Genomic DNA, 18,376 nt, shown 5'->3' with positions numbered 1-18,376 from the left:
CGTTAGAATCGGCTCGCAAGTGACAGGATTCCTCACGTCACTTTGGTGGAGCGCTAGCGGACCTTAATGTCTTTCAGGATGTTGGTGTCGGCCAGTGTAAAGGCCGTGACGTCTTTGGGCTGTCTCAGGTAACGGTCCAGGCGGTCTGTGAAGTCCACCATGTGGTTCTCAGTGGAGTCAATCTGCCTGAGGGCGGCACCCAGTGAACTGCCTCTCCTCTGAAGGTTTGACTGCTGGGCCTGCCACTGGTTCTGAAGATCAGTTTTTTCCTGCTCTAGGCCAGCGTTTCCACTTAGTTGGGTGGACTGGTTTCTAAACTCAAGCCACAGAGATTCTGTGTCCTGCCTCAGAAACTACAACAGGAAAAGCCGGCAGTGTTTAGAATCCTACGAATTGTGCAAATGCTACTGCCAACGTTACCTGTATTTCCTGTAGCCGTGCGTGAAGATCCTTTAGAGTCGCAGAGTCTGAGGGAACATGCCTGATGCTCTGTTCATTTTTAGACAGCTGGACTTGCAGAGACCTCTTGTAATTTTCGTATCTGAAAAGGAAAACACGATAGGTGAGGGCAAACGCAATTTGAAGGACTGCATTGGCGTCGTTACTCCGCTTACTTCTCTAAGGCCTGCTTTTTGTTGCTACCCTCATCAACCGACGAGTGACCTTTAACCTTTGATTCGGCATTTGCCGTCATGATTTTCGTTGGGAGAACCTACAAGCCAAATGCAGGGATGCTTACAGTATGAACAAACTTAACGGAGTGCTTGCAATGACTGCGATACCTCCGACGGCATTTGTGGTTTGGCAAGGGACGCAGTTTCCGTGGGTGTAGTCTGCTCCACGTGGACAACATCGGGAAACCTGCAAAACATGCGAAACGTCATTTTCAAAGTCAGGCTCGGAGAGCAAATGTGACGACTTTGCGACACCGCTCACCTGGACTCACGCAGCGGTGCTTCTTGGTCTCCGCTGAATTGGCGCTGGATGGCGGCCAGGCTACTTTCGCACTCTCTCCGCTGCATGTGGGCGAGGCGGTGGCCGTCCTCCGGACTCAGCATATCGCACAACTCTTTTAAAGCCTCCACTGGCTGACCCGCTTGCACCGAGTTGCCCTCGGACGAGAAGCAAGCCTGGCGGACACCGACAGAGCAAACGAGACATTTCAACTCGGTTGCAGAGAAGACAAAGCAGTTCAACTGATGCCCAATTTCAAATGAAAGCAAAACCAATCCGACCTCCCACTGAGACCGGACAGACTCTGTAAAAAACGCCATGTCTCGGAGCTGCCGAGTTGTACAGAAGGCCTCCATGCCTTTGGCGGCTCTCAGGAATTCCTCCAACAACTCCGGATCCAGGCTCCTCTGGGTCTGCACCGGAGTAAAGCCTTTGGTCAGCTGACTTCTCCTAACGACTTCAATATTCTTGGCAGAGCGTGTCAATTCCGAACAAACAACGCCACAAAAGTAAACACGTAAACACGTTGGCAATAAAAGCACTTACATGCGTCACTGGCGCTCGCTCAGCTGGGAGACATTTATCACCGATGGCCTCCAGGATGTGTTCCTGCAGGCAGTGCTTGGCCTCCTCAAAACCATTTCGAGCCAAAGCCTGCGCCTTGGCATAGGCATCGGAATAGGCTTGCGGAGGAGCCTGTGCCAGGGCTGCAGGTGACACGCTAATGTCAGGAGACTCTGCCTGGGATTGAGGCAGCATTCCGCCAGATTCCTCGCAGACGGCGAGGGGCTGTTTTTGTGGCAATTGCGATGGAGGTTGAGTCGGCGGTTGGGACGGCACAGGACAGTTGACCTGGGGAGTCGCCTGTGCCGGCGATTTCGAATCAAGATCAGGCGCCGTTTGGAATTGCGAAGGTGACGATGTTGCTGGTTTGATTGGTTGCTGAATAGCTACTTGAGGGGACTGTGACACCGACAAAGGTCTGCTTTGGCTCACTGTTGGAAGCATGTGTTGAGGAGATGGCAGGAGTTCAGGTTTCCATTGTGGTCGTAATTGAGTGTCGCCTTGCATGGTCGGCAGAGTCGTTAAGTCACCGGGCACGTGGTGCGGCAGCGTCCAAACCTTGGGTTGGTTTGGCAACTGAAATTTGGGTTGAAACGCTCCTCGTTGGCTTTCAGGCTTATATTGTGGTTGAGATTGAGTCTTGGTTTGGGTGGAAGGCTGAATTTGAAGTTGCTGCGCAGCCTGTGATTCCAATTGGTTTTGCAGCAGTGAGTGATTCTTCGGTCGGCTTGATGACAACGTGTCGGGCGGTGGTGGTTGAGGTGCGTGGGGCGGCTGTGAAGGAGGCTGGAGCTCGTTTGCCGTTTGAGCCGGTGGTCGAAATGGTGGCTGTGGCTGCAATGGCTGAGGCTTGAACTGGTCCGGCTGAACCTGCGGCCGCACATCGACTCGTGGGTGCCGCCACATATCAGGTTGACGTTGAGGCTGAGTTTGACACTGAAGACTGGCTTGAGTTTGTTGCTGAGGCATCTGAGCGGGGATGGTAGGCTGAAGTTGTTGCAGAGTTTGGAGCTGATGCTCAAGAGGTGGCTCCTGCTGAGCCTGCAGGAAGGGGTGCCTTTGGACACCATGGACAGCCTGCAGCCGCATCTGTTGCTGCCGGCCTTCTAGGGGCGGCATTAGAAACGCGTGGTGGGCTTGCATCTGGAGCTGCTGCTGAGTCTGAGGCCTCCCTTGGGACAATGCATGAGCCTGGACTGGGGTGTGCGAGTGCAGCTGCGGCTGAGGCACAGTAGATGATTGGCCAGAGTGCGCCATTTGAGCTCTTTGCGGCTGACTAATCTGCGCCCATTGTGGTGCTTGTGGAGCTTCGACTATTGGCTGAGGCAGTCCTTGAGGAATGCGATGCCTTTGCTGGATCGCGCATTGATTTTGCGCCCACGGCTGTGAAGCGGGCTGAGGCGGGGGTGGTTGTACGAACATGGCGGATGAGCTGCCAACTTGGGTCCATGCATGCAGTTGTCCTGGAGCGACATGTCCCGGATGCTGGACACCTGGCTGAGATTGTGCGTCGTATTGTGTCGCAGGATGTACTTGAGGCTGGACTACCGGTTGACCTTGAGTTAAAGGTTGCATGGAACTTGGCTCTAGTTTGGTTTTGGTTTGAGGTGGTGCTTGACAAAGAGCTTGGCTGGATGAAGCTGGCTGAGTGGGCAAGAAATTAAGCGACGTTGGTTGAACTGAGCTTTGAAACTGGCCCATCGTTTCAGTTTCGCTGGGTGAGTGCGGATACTTTTGAGACTGGGCCTTCGAAGGAGGCTGGCCTGGAACCTTTGCAATGGGATCTGCTTTGGATTGAGACTGAGCCATTGGCTGAGGGAGTGTCTGTACCTTGGATTGTGGTTGAGGCTGCAGTGAGGACACAGGACTGCTCTGCGGTTGAAGCATCTGAGTCTGGTTCTTTGCATTCGGACAAGTTTGACATGGAAGGATTTTGTGTGGCACATTTTCAGACAGCGATCTTGGCGCAGCATTGGCTTGACCTGTGACCAAAGGTTGAGGTTTGGCTTGGGAGCGGGCCAGTGAGGGTGCAGTCTGCATCTGTTGAGAGGTGCAACTCTGGGCCAGGGCTGGTGCTTTAGGGGAAGTTGGCCTGACGGGGGCCCACGACGGTGGATGACTGTGAACCTGAACGTTGGATGGCACAGATGGCTGACTTGCGTCCTGCATGGGAGATAAAGTCCTAAATTGAGCCCAGGTTGGCCCTTGCGCTCCAACTTGGCCATGCGCAGGAGGCTCGAGCTGAAGCTGCGACTGAGCCAGGATGTGAGCTGGAGGCGGACCTTGCGCAAGAGGCACATTGTTTGCCTGTTTCTGAATCATTTCCTCATGTTGTGTCGTAAATGGTCGCAGTTTCCCCTGTTGCTGTTTCTGCTGATCTTGAATTTGCTGTGCTCCTTCTTTCTGTTCTGTCGCTTGCCCGGCAGAGTTGTCTTGGACTTTGGGCTCTGTCTCAGCCGTTTCTGTATGGTGAGCCACTTCCAGAATAGATCCCACGACCGCCTTATCAGCCTCAACTGGTTGGTGAACAGAGTCTTCGTTTGGTCTGGTGATGTCCGGGTAGGCGGTTTTTCTGAGCCAGGGGCGATTCTTCACAGCCTGGGCCTTTTTGCATTGGAGCTTGTTAGATGTTTTTTGTGATGAAGTCAACTCATGTGTCAACCCAGTTTCATGTGGCCGTTTTCTTTCAACCTCAACTTGCCCCCCTTCATATTCCTTCACGACTGCTGTTTGATGTTCTTCTCTGTCTCTGTCCTTTCGCTGCCCTTTTTCTTGTCCCTGCTCCGTTCCTGAGCTCAGCCGCTGGAGCATCAAGGTGCGTTCACGAGTCGGCCGTTGTTCACTGGTTCCTGTCCAGGAATGAGTCTGATCTTCTGCTGTTGGAAGATCTCGCACAGAGACAGGAGGAGGCAAACTCGCCCTTTCTCCTCCGTACTGGTGAACCGCTACGTTTGGCTCAAATGTTTCTTGACAAGAATGTAATTCCATCAGGGACGATGGAGACTCCGGACTCGACGGCATCGTGTCTGAGCGGCGCAGTTGATGAGGTTTCCTTTTGGCTTGGATGAAGACTTTGGATGGAGGCCCTCGGGTGGGACTCCCGCTTCCGTCTCTTCTCGCTCCCAAGCTGCTCAGCATCGCAACCGCCTCCTAGAATTATACAAATGGGCAAACCTTGAAGTCCTGCAAAAGTCAATCTCACGTTTTACACATGTGTCCATGGCATGCGTTTCATTCAAACATCTTCAGTCGCTTTCCTCCAAAAGCACAACATTTGACACATCCAAAAAAAAAAGCAAGAACGTGAAAACTGCTACTGGCCTGTGACTGTGCCAGTGCTGCTTGCACTCGGTCCTGTATGATGTTGGTCAGGAGGGATTGAACGGGCGAGCTCTTCTGATGTGTCAAAATCACTGTCTGGAGATCTTGCTCCTCTGCGACCACCTGACCCTCCAGCTGAAGGCCACGTGAGATCAGGTCCTGTGGAAAGAGACGCAGTCCAATGGCTCAAGTGGATGTCCCGTCCTCGAGTACAAGACTCCTTCTCACCCGAACCCTCGGATCCTGGCCTCGCTGCCGCTGTGGCTCTGTGGCCTTCAGTAGTTGGTACATCTCCCTAGCCTCCGTCTCCCAGTGCAGAAGCTCGGCCAAGCGACTGTCAAGAGCCGAAATACTGCGCTGCAACTGCGCACACACCTGCTCGGCCTCGCACAGCGTCTGGTTCACCTGATTAATGCGAGACGAGCACATGCGAGCCCTTGAGGATGCGACGCAGAGCTTTTCATCTTAGATTGACGATTGTCTTTTTTTCATTCATTCCTACTTGTCGCACGGCCATGTTGGGTGGCTCCAACTCATCCGCAGAACTTTCTGGAGAAGAATCGAGAGCGTCCAGGTCCACTTCCTTCAGCTTCCTCAGCACCAACTGAAAGGACAAAATATTTAACGGCAACTTCTGCAGAGGCGCGATCCCAACTTAACACAGGACGGACTTTGTTTCTTATCGTCTTATTGGCGACGGAAAGGGACTGAGCAGAAGAACCAAAAAAAAAAAATGGGAGTAATTGAAGCCATTCATTGGTCAAAGGAGCGAGTGCGCTTCTATGCCGCTTTATCGACACTAGGACTGGCCTGCTAGTCGACTGCAGTCGACGAGTAGACTGCGCCCAAGTCAACCGCAAGGGAGAAAAATGTTTTGTGAGTGCACATTATCATTCTTCAAATATAAATGTCATTTATTTCGACATGTAAAGTGGTTCCGAAAATGGTTGGATGGATTTTCAAAGACCTTCTTCGCAAGTCCACCGCGACAAACATAATCTGCAGCTATATTTTGGGGGGGTTTGTTTTGGCATGAATCACTAAAAGAGCAAACCACACGGCCCGCAAACAATGGAGGAGAGGTAAAAAAAATAAAAGGAAGAAAACGTCTCTGAATGGCGCAATTTGTGTCCGAATACAAATCGAGTTTTCCGAATGAGGGGATGTGGTGCGCGATGAAATCTCATTTTACTTGTATTCTTTTCCTGTAGGTGCGTAAAGGACCGGACGTCATCTCGACGGGCTCCTGCAGAAGAAGCGTGGCCTCCTTGACGAGAGCCCGAAGGTGTGCTCGTCCAGTCCCGATGTCGGACTTGGAGTCTGTGGCGCAATCCTGAGAAAAAAAAAAAAAGCACAGCAACAGTCTGCTTGTCGCGTTTCACCAAAGTTGAAACATGGCTGGCATGGAAACAACAACAATTAAGACGGGACACAGTTCTTGACATCTTCTTCGGCAAGTAGCGAAAACCCACAAAGGTGTTTCTGTCAACAAAGTCAGCCCAGTTGGCGTTGAGTTTGAGCAGCTGCTCCTCCAGGTTGCTGCTGGCCTGCGGGTCAGTGGACTCCATCAGGAAGTTGGCCACCTCGTTCAGGTGAGCCTGTCGGGACGCCCACTCGGCCACGCTCGCCGACGTCGCCTGCGTGTTGAAAGCACATGTTGGAACCTTCCCGTGTTCCCCCGCAACCAGCTACAGGGTGGCTGAGACCACTCTGAGGGAGAAATATTTGTGCCCCATTTTTGGCTTTGTTGCGGTAATATGCAAAATGGCATTTGGCCACTCCGATTGGCTCTTACATAACCAATCAGCGCATGAGTTTGAAGTGGAGTATGAGAAGCAAAAAAAAAAAAAAAGGTGAAGCTCAGCAAAATGTGCTTCAACCCGATTGTTGCAAATTTTGTTTCCCGACTGTGCACTTTATGCAAAAGGACGACGCAAGCACGCAAGGCCGCCTCTAAAAAGTGTTGCGTCGCCCTGGCCACACCTCCCAATCATTTGTGGCGACGTCGCACTTCATTGTCCGCTTTCAAAGTTGTCTTTTTTTTTTTATTGAGTTTTTTTTCCAGGTAAGTCGCGCACCTTCACTTGGGCAACCGTCGACTTAGTCATCAAGCCAGGAGCATCATAAAAGTAATAAATAAATCAATAAATCGGAATAATTTCTAGAAAAACAAGAGTGACCTCGCAGTGGTCGCTGCTTGGCCCTCATAAGAGAAACAAATGTGTTAAGGTGGCCCTCATTTGACCTTGTTTGGGTTTGAGTCCGGTCCGGTTCCTTTTTTGGGGGGTTTTGTAATGGTCAAAGAAAGCTTTTTATTTTTGCTTGATTGGAACCAATCACGCTTTGCGTCTTATTTGGAGAATTGCGTGAGTGAACGCGCAACGACGGGTGAAGATTTGGCTCCTGGCAAATACCGTGACGTCGGTGCCGCAGGCCCGTCCGACCGCCGTCTGCTCCAGCCAGGCCTGCATGGAGCTCAAAGCATCGCCGTACGAGTCCCAGGCGGTCAGAACCCGTTCCAGAATATTCGCGGCCGAGCTGACCTCGGCCAAGACGGCCGCCGTGTCCTCCTCCAGCTGCGTCACTTGTTGACAAACGCGCCGGTAGTCGGCAGCTGCAAAGCCACGAGAACGCCGCGCACTGAGCAGTCGGTGGCCTGCGAGGATGTCCGGAGGATGTCGAAGCTTACCGAGAGCAGACTTGCTGGAGTATTTCTCCGAAACTTGCTTCAAGGTGCGGAGAGCGGCTTCCAGCATGGAAGGAAGTTCCTGATCGGTCACCAGCTCCTGTGGCACAAACGTGTCAATAAAAACATGTTGCGTAACAACGAGGATCATGGCGAGAGAACGGCGTTCCTCGCCAATTGCTGAGCACGCACATTCCACTGGCGCAGCAAAAGTCTGACGGCCTCCGGAGAAAGGTAAGGCCGCTTCCACAAGCGCACTTTGCTCTTGAGCTGGCGCAGCAAATCCAGAAGCAGGTGCCGCTGTTCGCCGTACTCCAACTTGATGCCGTGGTACTTGGCGCTCACTCGCACGCCGGTGAACCTGCTCGGGTGAAAACTCGGCGGAGTGACGGCGCCCAAAGTCTGCAGAACGGGAGCAGAAAAATGTCGCCCACCTTCTCTTCAGCTCGTCCATCTTTTCAATCGGAACCAACGTGTTTCCGTGCTCATCCTGGTTTGGGAAGGCCTGGAAAGTCTTCACCTGCTGGGGCATCTCCTCAAGGCACACCTGGATCAACATTTGCCGCGTCAGTCTCGTCTCAAATTTCGTCGAGCCTTACAAAGCGAATCTTCCTCGGCTCACTCCGGCGTTTCACGTTGCTTTGTTCCAGACTAATGTTTTGTTTTTTCAGTCAAGAGATCAAAAAACAAAACACTCTTTCTTTGCTGCTAAAAAAAACATTTTTTTTCCAAAAAACACGACAAGATGATTTTTTTTTTTGCATTTGATGCGAGGAGCAAGGGGGTGAGCGCCACTCGCGAACGATTGGTCGTCAGCTCCCAGTCGCCAATCGGGAAAACGCATTTGGCGCCATTTTGCATCCAGCCTGTCTCGCCTCAGCAAAACTTTGCCGTTTTCCAAGTCCACAAGAGTTTTTGCCGTCGTCCTTTTGCGCCTCCTCGCTCCCTCTTGGCTTCGCCGCCGTAAGACGCATTTTGCTCCCTCATCTTTGCTTTTGCCGGTGGCGCTTTTGTTGCCTTTTTCATGGTTCCAGTTAGCTTTTTCCGAACGGCTTTTGTTTTTGCTAAAGTTGTTGTTGTTTTTGTTTTTTAAATAAATAAAGCTAGTCTGTTGAAACCCCTCCCCCCTCTAGTTTTCGAAGATTAAGCGACACACGGAAAGCGTGAATCGATGCAATGTCGGGATAAAATTAAGATCCATCAATTTTGACATGACCACATCCATCTATTTAATGAGTGTTTGGTCAAAATGTTTGTCCGTGAGTTGTAAACACATTTGGCAAGTGAACATGATTACGATTGTACGTTTGTGTGAACACAAGAAATGAAAAGCGAAGACGTGACCGACACGTTTGCGAGCGCCGACGACCGTTCACCTTGAGTTGCTCCCGTTTCTCTTTGGCTTGTTCTGCGGCCCGCCGGTGGTCCGGGGGCTCTCCTTGGTCCTCGGCCAGAATGCCTTCCGTGCGGAGCAGCCAGCGCGCCACCGCGTCCAGGGGGGCTGGCAAGCTCACGTCCAAGTCCAGCTTGTACTCGCGCAGCTGTCACACAAGCAACGATTGACAAGCGCGGACGCAGACATTCTTTGACTTCTTGTTGACTTCCGTCTGTTTTGGCGGCACTACATTGATTTTTTTTTCATTTCAGTTTTTTTTTGTGGCAAGAGGCAGCGTCTTACCTTTTCTGTGAGGGCATCCCAGGCCTCGCGGAGGCCTCGCTGCTCGTCACTCGGCGTCGAGCTTCGTCTCATGGCGCTCAGCAGAGGCACGATTGGACGCCGCTGCTCGTCGAAGGACGTCACAAACGTCTGGAAAACCTGCAAATGCACAAACTCAGCCGCTCTGCACTTCAGCGTCCTTCCTACGCAAGCACGTTGAGTGGAAACCTCCGTCGTATCGAAAGCGACGCGTCTGGTGGCGGAACTCCGGTCGGTCGAGAACCACATCCTGTCATTGTCATGTCCTTTTCCACACCGCTTATCGTGTATTGGGTCGCGGGAGCGTGCTGGAGCCTCTCCCAGCTGACTATAGGCGAAAGGCGCACTACACCCTGAACTGGTCGCCAGCCTCTCACAGGGCAGACATAGACACCGTCACTGAGTGGGAAATGAACCCACGCTGCCCGCACACAACTCGGGGACCGTCAGTGACTACAGTGAACCACATCCTGCCCATTTCCATTGCACGTGTCCCTCTTCCAACACAACAATCCGCTCGTCAGCAAGTTCTGCCAAACCGCGCTAATCGGGCGTGTTGGAGTCGGGAGCGATGGAAAACAGAAAAGGTGTGGCTCTCGACGAACCGCTGGAAAGACAAATAAAGCTTCATCATCTTGTCGATGGTTTCGAAACGTGGCCTTTGAGCAAATTCTGGATGGGCGTTACGCCAGATGAGCGAACATCAAACGAGGACGCGCGCGGAGATATTCCCAACGTGGTCTCAGAGGTCCGAGATGGCATCAACAGATTTCCTGCTCGGGGCTTCCCGGCATGGATCATCGGGTATGTGCGAGTGCGCGTTCTCCTTGACGGTGGGAGAACGACGGATCGATTGAAAGTTGAACGTACGTAATATCGCTCGGAGTAGCTCTCGTCACGGGCGGAGTCCCAGCCCTCCAGCAGCTCCTCCAACGCCTGCAGAAGCCAACGTGACACTTCCTGCGCCTTACAGTCAGCGCTCGCCTGAAAGTAAACAAAAAAAAATTAGAATAAATCATCTTCTTCATATATCAACGTGTCGTTTTAGCTCAGGGGTAACATGGAGGAAAGAAAGTGTTCAATTCTAAATCTATCGTATAACCTTTTGATACGTGTATACATCAAACAATTCTCCAGAAAATACAGATTTTGTGCAGAACATTCTCCACACCGTACAGGGTCGCGGGTGGGTGCTGGAGCCTATCCCAGCTGACTACGGGCGAAAGGCGCACCACACCCTGAACTGGTCGCCAGCCAGTCACAGGGCAGACATAGACATCGTCACTGAGTGGGAACTGAACCCACGCTGCCCGCACACAACTCGGGCAAGTGTACCACTACACCATCAGTGACCTGTGCAGAACACACAATGAAATTCAAATCAATCAATCAACACATTACAAACGTCCCAATCAAAAGGTGAGCGTGGAAAATTTCATTTCAGGGAACGCAGTGAAGTGCAACGAGTTCAATTGGAAGGAACCTTTAGGAATGTTGTCAAGATGATGAGGACGTACAAAGTCCTTTGTATGTAAAATGGAAATTTATGTGGACAATTTTGATGTGTAAAAGGGGACTGCTCAACGAGTGAGAAGCAAAATACCTGCCGCAGCGGCGAAGCAGAGATAGCGGGAGTGTAGTGAACGGGAAGGCTGACGGGAGACGCTGCTTTCGGAGCACGCGGGTTCTGGCGGCTCTGGCCGAGGGAAGAAGCAAGTCACAAGTGTCACCCCAAAGCACACGTGGAAAAGCGCAAAGTGCACCGGTCGGTGTCGAAGATGCGGAGCGGGGGCCACATCGCGTTTCATGTGGCCCACCGAAGGAGTGGATGAGCGTGCACGCCGCGTGCTGAAAGAAGAGCTTGTCGAATCATCAAAGACGCACGGGGGCTGCAAGTTGATTCTCGGCAGAGATGCAAACGGAAAAGAAAAAGCAAGCGAGCGAGCAAAGCCATCATATTGGTTTGTTTGAATATTGCGTCAGGCCAGCTCACCAACGTGACCGCAAGCTTTCAATGACACGCCAAAAGTCGTCATCGAGCATCAGAAATGTTCAATACGCTGACAGAAAGGCAACGTTCGGCCGTCGAAAACAAAACCAAGGGCGTGTTTGCGTGCAAATCGATCACTCAAACGTGTTGTCTAGCGCAGCGGCGGCTGACCTGCACGGCGACGTCCTCGTCCTCGGAGACGGGTGCGTCTTTGGAGTAGCGCAGGAATTGAGCCACGTAGGTCATGATGGACTTCTCGTCAGGCTCGCGGACGTCCACATCTGCGAGGAGATCATCACAAGTCGCCATCAGCAAGTCGCCCTCTCGATGGCAAAGCGACTTGGGCTGCGTCGCACCCCCCTCCTACCCCCGGATGTCAAACGTGAAATGCGCAAGTGGCTAACAGGCGAGAAGAAGTGCAACAAGCCAGTGCTTTATGTTGCAAAGAAGCCGGAGAGCAGCGAGCGGATCAGCCGACACTCAGCTGTCCTGCGGGCGAGGCGAGTGGGACGAGAACACAACAACTTCTTTCTCACCACACAAAGACGCTTTACAGGACGCGTTGCGCGCATGTGGACAAACGTTGACGATAGAGGCTGACACATCAAATACGGCCGATATCGATAAAAAACAACACAAAAAAAACCACTTGAGCCTTCCGATCGCCGTCTCGCTTGCTTTTTGCGAGCTCTCAAGCTAAGCGGTCAAGACCGTCGGCTGCCTCTCACAGCGCAGAAGGTTGGACTTTTTGCAGGCTCTGCGGCCCGGGCTCGCGCGTGTTTCCACTCATTTCGGCTATCCGAATCAAACATTCGCCAGAACGGAGGCGGCTACCTCACCATCGGGATCCAGCAGCCGCGGGATGCCGAGCTCCTGCTCGGCCACTCGGAAGGCCTCGTCCAGGTTCTGCCTGTTGCTTCGGCTCGCCGCCTTGGACAAGTCCACCAGGTCGCAGCGGAGCGCAACCAAAATGGCCAGGAAGACCACACCGCTACGCCAGCTGCCCTTGAAATCTTTCACATTCACCGAACATCCTGCCCTGAAAGCAAACGGCAAAGCGTCGATCGGAAATTTTGCGGCCAACTTGGACGAGTTTACATTGCCACATTGTGCTCCTCGTCCCATTTGGACTCGTACGATCCATTCCGTGTGGCTTCCATCGAGCGGCCCCCGTTCTTTCAATTTGCGGCCGCTTCGCCTCATTTTAAACCAGGACTTGGACCGACCCGTTCCCGGTTGCCACCTGAGCAGCACTTTAAGTCTCTCGCCGCCTTTGTGTTTTCCCACCACGGAAAATATTGCATTTGGATTTCTGAAACTTGGACTCGTGAAGTTAGCGACAGAGGGACAAAAAAATGCAAACTTTCACTCTCGTCACCTTCGGACTCACTCGAGTCTTCCAAACCTTCTTAAAAGTGTTGACGTTTGGTTCTTGTTGCGGACGTTGGCGTGCTCCAATTTCTGACGTGCTTTTTGTGCTTTGGACTCCAACGTTTCGTAACGCAACTTGTCAGTCAAGCAGGTTTTGGCAAACCACAAAAGTTGAAATGAGCCAAACGGGGTCAAGAAAAAGCTTTCGTACCGTCCCAAATTGTTTAAAACCGCTTCAGCGACCAGGAAGAGTCTCAATTTCCCTTTTGTAGAATGCTTCCCTCAAGCTTTCACTTTTTGCTGCTCGACCACCCGCGAGAGCTGAAAGCGTCAAGCTCAAACTGACCACTTGCCAAAGTCTGCGTGCGAAAGTGCGAGTGAAAATTGACAATCCGGCTCCACGATATTCGCTGACACATAATCCCAACTCATCATTAGCATCTTTCAAAAATCGACATCCTTTTTTTTTTTTTGTTTTGGCATCAGTGTGAAAATCAGAGAAAGTTTTTACAGCGACGTTCGTCTCTTGGGGAGGAAACGTTGGCTCTGAACATGCGCAAAAAAGGGAGAGCTCACAATTTCAGCCGGAGCAAAAGACGCTTGCGCCTCGTTTGCAGCCGAGCCTTTCGCCCACAACCACGTTGGCATTCAGACCATCGGACGACATCGTCAGCATCCGGCGGCGTGGGCGTGGCCTGACGGCAACCGTCTCTCTTGACGCAACACTCAAGGAGACGTTCACGTCGCACACACGTGCTGCGGGTGCTCGTCCAATTGGGAAAAGGCGGCAAAAAGGTGTCAGCGAGAATCGTGAACCGAACTGCCATCGTCAGGCGTGGAACGATGGCCGCGCCGGACGTCAACGTGCAAAACGAGCGCTGACATACGCACTTGTGGCACTGCTCGCGGACCCACAGCATCAGCGCCTTCTTGGCCGACAACCGGAAGCGGGCGTGGAGCGGCGAGCCCCGACAGGGGGCGGGACTGCCGCCGGCCCTCGAGGAGCTAGAGTCCAGACTGGCCAGCGACTCCACCGACGACTGACGCGAGGCGAAGGAAAGTCCGCCGGCCAACTCCTCGATCTGCCAAACGGACACAAACATTTACTCGTCCTGTCTGCTCGCCATCCTTCGCCACGTGCAACAGCGGCCGGTTAACAGAAGGCGACAACGAGACAAAAAGTCAATCGTGGAAATGGAATATGTATTTTCAGAAATTGCAAACAGTTCTCGTTAAGGTCATTTTCTAGATTGGGGCGCAGAAATGCTTGCCCAGTCACTCTTGTGAGAAGGTTTTTTTTTGTTGTTTTTTTTTTTTTTTCATACATCCGGTAGCAGCATGGCGGGGCGCCCCGCTCACCACGAGGCTGACATCACATCAGACTGGCCGGCGATTTTGTGCCGAGCGGATTGGATCGAATTTTGTCAGTTAGCCGTTGGTTGCTAGCTTTTGGCGTGCGCGCCGGAGCATTTGCAAGCCAAACGTTGGGTTAGGAAGGCGCTTCAGACGCGCCGACACTCAAGTCAAGTGGAAAAGAGAACGTCACGGGCGGAGACGGACGCTCTGACGTCTCCGTCAAGTCTCCTCTCATTCTGCCAAGTCCGCTTTCCAGTCACGGGGCAAAATATGACTCGATGGCGAGCATCTTTGCCGCGACTCTCTCGGGATCATCGCGGGTTTTACGTCTGCGCAACCAGCGGCCACCCGCCAACAAGTAACGCGTTCCGTCCTGTGATGGCTCGACAGTGAAGAGAAGCTTTCAGGAGGTTTGTTCTGGTTTCAGAGCAGTTACGTTGTTTGTACCGTCAAAAAACGAAACAAAAAAAAAAAAACATCCGCAGTGCACCCAAGCGACGTGAAGTGAACGATGAGCTCGCAAGCGCAGCAAGCGGTCGTGCGAAATCTTTGGCACCGATCACTTGGATCATCGCTGACGGCTGCTTTCTCGATTCTGCTCTCACGTGATACTGCAGGATGATGGTCCAGATGAGGCCCAGGATGATGGACGGCTTGCCATCGAGGACGTCGGGAATGTTGATGTTGACCAGTTTGATCTGAGAGCACAAGATAAGATAAGATGTCCTTTATTAGTCCCACAATGGGGAAATTTGATGGAGCGGAATCGTCGTTCCGAAGCTCAGTTCTGAACAATCGCCCGTGTTTGACGTTTACCGATTTGTGTCGGAGGAAGGTCAGGCCTTTCTCGATGTTGCTCCTGTGCTGGAACGTTCCCTTTCCTCGCTCACGACTCTGCCCAAACCAGCAGTCACCGTTAGCATTAGCATTGGCTTTTTTTTGGTTTGTTTTTTTTAAAGGAGGGGAGGTTTTGGACTCACGATGCGCTGGTTGCTCATCACCTCGAGCAGGTCCAAAAGTTTGGATCCATCACGGAAGTCATTGAAGAGATCCACCACCCTGCAAGGAGGTCTCCGCTACGCGCACCCACGTTCTTCATTAATTCACATCACAAAGACTACTTTTTTTTTTTAAGATGCTATCAATGTGCACTTGACCAAACCTCCATAAATTTCTTTTTTTCTGTGACACATTCAGAGCAACATGTGAAAAAAGTGGCGGGTGTTTCAATTACAGACAGGTGCAAGCCAGCGTATCGAAAACGAGAAATGATGATCATTATTATTGCCGATGCCATTTGGAGCCGCCGCCTTCCTCACAATATTTTTGCATTGCTACGAGCCAGTCAAGCGAATGACGACACGGACGTGCCCACGCTTTTTTTTTTTTTTTTTGCAGCGCCGTGCTAATGTGGCTAATGCTCTTGAATTGAATTCTTGCAACGTTTGCTGCTAACATGCTAACACGTGGTCAACGTGTGCTTGAGGGCCAAAAGGTCAAAGTTGAGAAAGCGCTCACCTTTGCCAGCTGGGCGTTGACCCAGTTGGTGAAAGTCCTTTTCTGGATCTGCTCCTGCTCCACTGTGCACACACACACACACACACACACACTTGTTCATTTCATATTTCCATGGATGCTAATGCGTTGCACACCCATTGGTAAAATAGTTGTAACTTTACCAAGCCACTTTTATCATCACTCGTTTTCCGAAAATTCGGGTGACATTTTCTCAAAGCAGACAAGTAAATCCACAGGCGCAATGACAAAATGATTTCCTTCCAAGACGTGTCTCACTGCAGCGTGCTTTTGGTTCGTCATTACACTAAAAAAGAAATAATCGCCACGCCTCGACTTCACTGCCACTTAGCGCTCTCAAGTCTAAGCAAAAAAAGGTGGGTTGTACCTTTGCCGGGGTGTGCACTAAAATTGGAGTAGACGTTTAATTCCTCGCTGTGACACAAAACGTCCACTGGAATTTGATTGGCATGTTCATTTTTTAATTGATATGCTTTACAAATCATCTTTTGAATTCAACGTGGCCGCAAGGTGTACCTAATCAAGTGACCAGTCAGATGACTTGACGTGCTGCCAAAGTTTTTGTTTTTTCGTTTGTCACATGACATCATCACTTCCTGTTTCACAAGTTCACCTCGCAGCCAATTGATTGCTGCCGAAAACAAGTTTCTTGCCGACTTTTTTTTTGTAAAACGGACAAGAAGGTTGACCACGCCCCTTTTGCAGATCTTTTACAAACATCTTCGACTTTGTTACGCTTCAAAAAGCGTCAGCTGATGAGCGCAATTATGACCAGAAGTTGCCAAATCAATGATTGCGCCTGAGGTGAAGTCGAGGACGTCTTTGTTGATACAGAAATCAAATTTTCATCGTTATCATCATTATTATTCAGGAGAACAACAAAAAAAAAAAAAATAATAATAATAATCAACTCACCCATGCCGGCCGGTTCAAGTTTTTACATTGTCAACACGTGAGAGCGAAAGCAAAATGAATATGTTTTTCTGGTCCGACCGCCTTTCAAGCAGGTCCGACTTACTCGAGCTCCGCCCCCTCTTGATGTGTCAGTCAAATGGTAACTGGTTTAACTCTTTGCTCTGCTACCAGTCACACATTGAAGTATTGCTACACAGCGCCTTGACATACGAATGAGTTGACGAAGGACTTTTTACACACACGCACACACACACTTGCAGTGTCAGCAGATGCACTAATTTTTCAGTACTCTTCAGTAAGAAGTCAGAAAGAACCCGTTAAGTTTGGCAAATAGTCAAAGTTGCTGATGAATGTTTTTCCTTCCCAGCTCAAGTTGACTAGAATACGCATATATTCTTGATCCTCTGTGAAAACCGACTCATTATTACACACCAGCGACTTAGATGCATGGCTGTATTTTGCTGCCTCCTGGTGGCCAAGTTGTGCACAGCAGAAGGATTTGTTACAATTTAAGTACACACATGTGCAATTTTTCCCATGAGCAAACTGTTGTTGTTGTTTGTTTGTTTTTGGAGGGGGGCGGGGCTGGAATGTATGAACAGCATGAGCTAAGTGAGGCTCAATCCAAATCTCGCTTGTCGCAAACGACTTTGGCTTTTTCAATATCATCACATTTGCACTCGTACTCACTGCGAGCTTTTTGCTTTGGCGGTTTACTGACCCTGCAGCAGCATGAGGACGTTGTCGATGTCCAGGGGGGCGGAGCCCGGCTCCCCCATGACGTCGTCAGTGTAGGCTGAGGCCATTTGGACTCAGTGGCCACCTGCTGGCAACATGGCGCCTCTGCACAAACATGAACGACAAAATGCATCACGCCAGAACACGGCCGTCTGCGTCGGAAAGAATGGCTTCAAGTCGAGAAAGACGGACAGCTGTCGGAACATTGACGGGAAGTGTTAAAATGAGAACACCTGACCGTGACGCGCACACACACGCAAGCGCGCGCACACGCTGGCTCGTTTTGACCTCGAGCCGCTGCCAGATGGGTGGAGTTGAACAATTCGCAACTTGGCGACCTCGCAAAAGGTGTGCGCGCGCGCGTGCATACATGCGAGCGTGCACGAGACAAGCCATTTTCTAGAAGGGACTGCCCGCTAACATTCCCACCGAAATCGAGACGTGTACGTTTTTGTGCACGAGCGCGGCATGCAAATTATGTCAAGGTTGGTTGTCAGTAGCAGCCTGAACGATGTCGCGGGCGCGCGCGTCACAGTCCCGATAAGCAACGTGATTTTTCTCGCCTGAAAAAGCAAAACAAACAATCGCAACACGTGCGTTCCAAACGTCAACGCAACTCTACGTCACTCGGTCCGGCGTCCTTTGAGTCCTTCTTGTCTTTTGGACGCGAGGGCAACATCGTTCGGCCCGCCCATCGCGTGGCTCAATTTTTTCCTGAGTATCGCAGGCAGGCTGAGTTGGCAGCAACGCAACAATTGCCATCCTCGGCCTGGCGCTTCCCGACAGATTTCGTTTGCAGACCTCTCGTTGGCGTTTCAATTTCGGGCAGATTGGCTTCGCCGCCACGTCAACATTTTCGGGATCCCGGAATTATTCTGGTGATCAGAACCGCGGTGAACATGCACCAGAAAAGTAAACAACACTTTGTGTGACTGGACAAAAACAAAAAAACTTCAAAGGGAATTGGCCCACATGGTCACAGTCCAAGAAATGCCGTAACGTGAACCTGGACAATTTCTTCACTTTTTGCAATCGGGCACCCAAATGGAGCTGAAGTTCACCCGAATCACAAGGTCGGTGAGGGGCGGTGCTAAAAATAGCTCGTTAACTCCTGCTGCCGCTGCTGGTCTCAGGTCAGCGTGTCGCTCACTTTCGTCCTCAGCAAAAAATGCAACATGCGTCAGGATGCTTTGGCCATCTTGACGGAAAAGGAAGCTCATACCCGATGGCACTAATAGTTGTTGTTGTT

General features: G+C 51.3%; 1 protein-coding gene across 2 annotated transcripts in view; it reads right to left on the bottom strand.

The window, feature by feature from the left end:
* Window positions 1-17,323, bottom strand: part of syne2b (spectrin repeat containing, nuclear envelope 2b) — a 41,512-nt gene extending 24,189 nt beyond the window's left edge. Inside the window, exons 1-28 of one of the 2 annotated variants that reach the window (XM_088307740.1) lie at window positions 17,111-17,323; window positions 15,457-15,518; window positions 14,919-15,014; window positions 14,755-14,832; window positions 14,544-14,636; window positions 13,474-13,664; window positions 12,051-12,250; window positions 11,383-11,492; window positions 10,825-10,917; window positions 10,092-10,205; window positions 9,204-9,341; window positions 8,902-9,066; window positions 7,960-8,072; window positions 7,718-7,886; window positions 7,529-7,625; window positions 7,254-7,453; window positions 6,312-6,476; window positions 6,032-6,172; window positions 5,342-5,443; window positions 5,068-5,244; window positions 4,840-4,998; window positions 1,501-4,668; window positions 1,236-1,367; window positions 937-1,130; window positions 783-861; window positions 615-712; window positions 421-541; window positions 63-353 (exon numbers count right to left, since the gene is read on the bottom strand). In XM_088307740.1, the coding sequence (XP_088163866.1) occupies window positions 63-353; window positions 421-541; window positions 615-712; window positions 783-861; window positions 937-1,130; window positions 1,236-1,367; window positions 1,501-4,668; window positions 4,840-4,998; window positions 5,068-5,244; window positions 5,342-5,443; window positions 6,032-6,172; window positions 6,312-6,476; window positions 7,254-7,453; window positions 7,529-7,625; window positions 7,718-7,886; window positions 7,960-8,072; window positions 8,902-9,066; window positions 9,204-9,341; window positions 10,092-10,205; window positions 10,825-10,917; window positions 11,383-11,492; window positions 12,051-12,250; window positions 13,474-13,664; window positions 14,544-14,636; window positions 14,755-14,832; window positions 14,919-15,014; window positions 15,457-15,518; window positions 17,111-17,195 (6,831 nt within the window). In that variant the 5' untranslated portion in view covers window positions 17,196-17,323. Of the gene's footprint in view, window positions 1-62; window positions 354-420; window positions 542-614; window positions 713-782; window positions 862-936; window positions 1,131-1,235; window positions 1,368-1,500; window positions 4,669-4,839; window positions 4,999-5,067; window positions 5,245-5,341; window positions 5,444-6,031; window positions 6,173-6,311; window positions 6,477-7,253; window positions 7,454-7,528; window positions 7,626-7,717; window positions 7,887-7,959; window positions 8,073-8,901; window positions 9,067-9,203; window positions 9,342-10,091; window positions 10,206-10,824; window positions 10,918-11,382; window positions 11,493-12,050; window positions 12,251-13,473; window positions 13,665-14,543; window positions 14,637-14,754; window positions 14,833-14,918; window positions 15,015-15,456; window positions 15,519-16,389; window positions 16,486-17,110 lie in introns of those variants that run through there. The other variant, XM_088307748.1, reaches the window with a different exon arrangement.
* Window positions 17,324-18,376: the final 1,053 nt, after the last annotated feature.

Source organism: Idiotropiscis lumnitzeri, chromosome 1 (genome assembly GCF_059441095.1).
Source record: "Idiotropiscis lumnitzeri isolate Australia: NSW breed Sydney's pygmy pipehorse chromosome 1, RoL_Ilum_1.0, whole genome shotgun sequence".
Classification (NCBI taxonomy): domain Eukaryota; kingdom Metazoa; phylum Chordata; class Actinopteri; order Syngnathiformes; family Syngnathidae; genus Idiotropiscis; species Idiotropiscis lumnitzeri.
The sequence above is the reverse complement of the archived record's forward strand: the minus strand, read 5'-3'. Positions and strand labels throughout refer to the sequence as shown.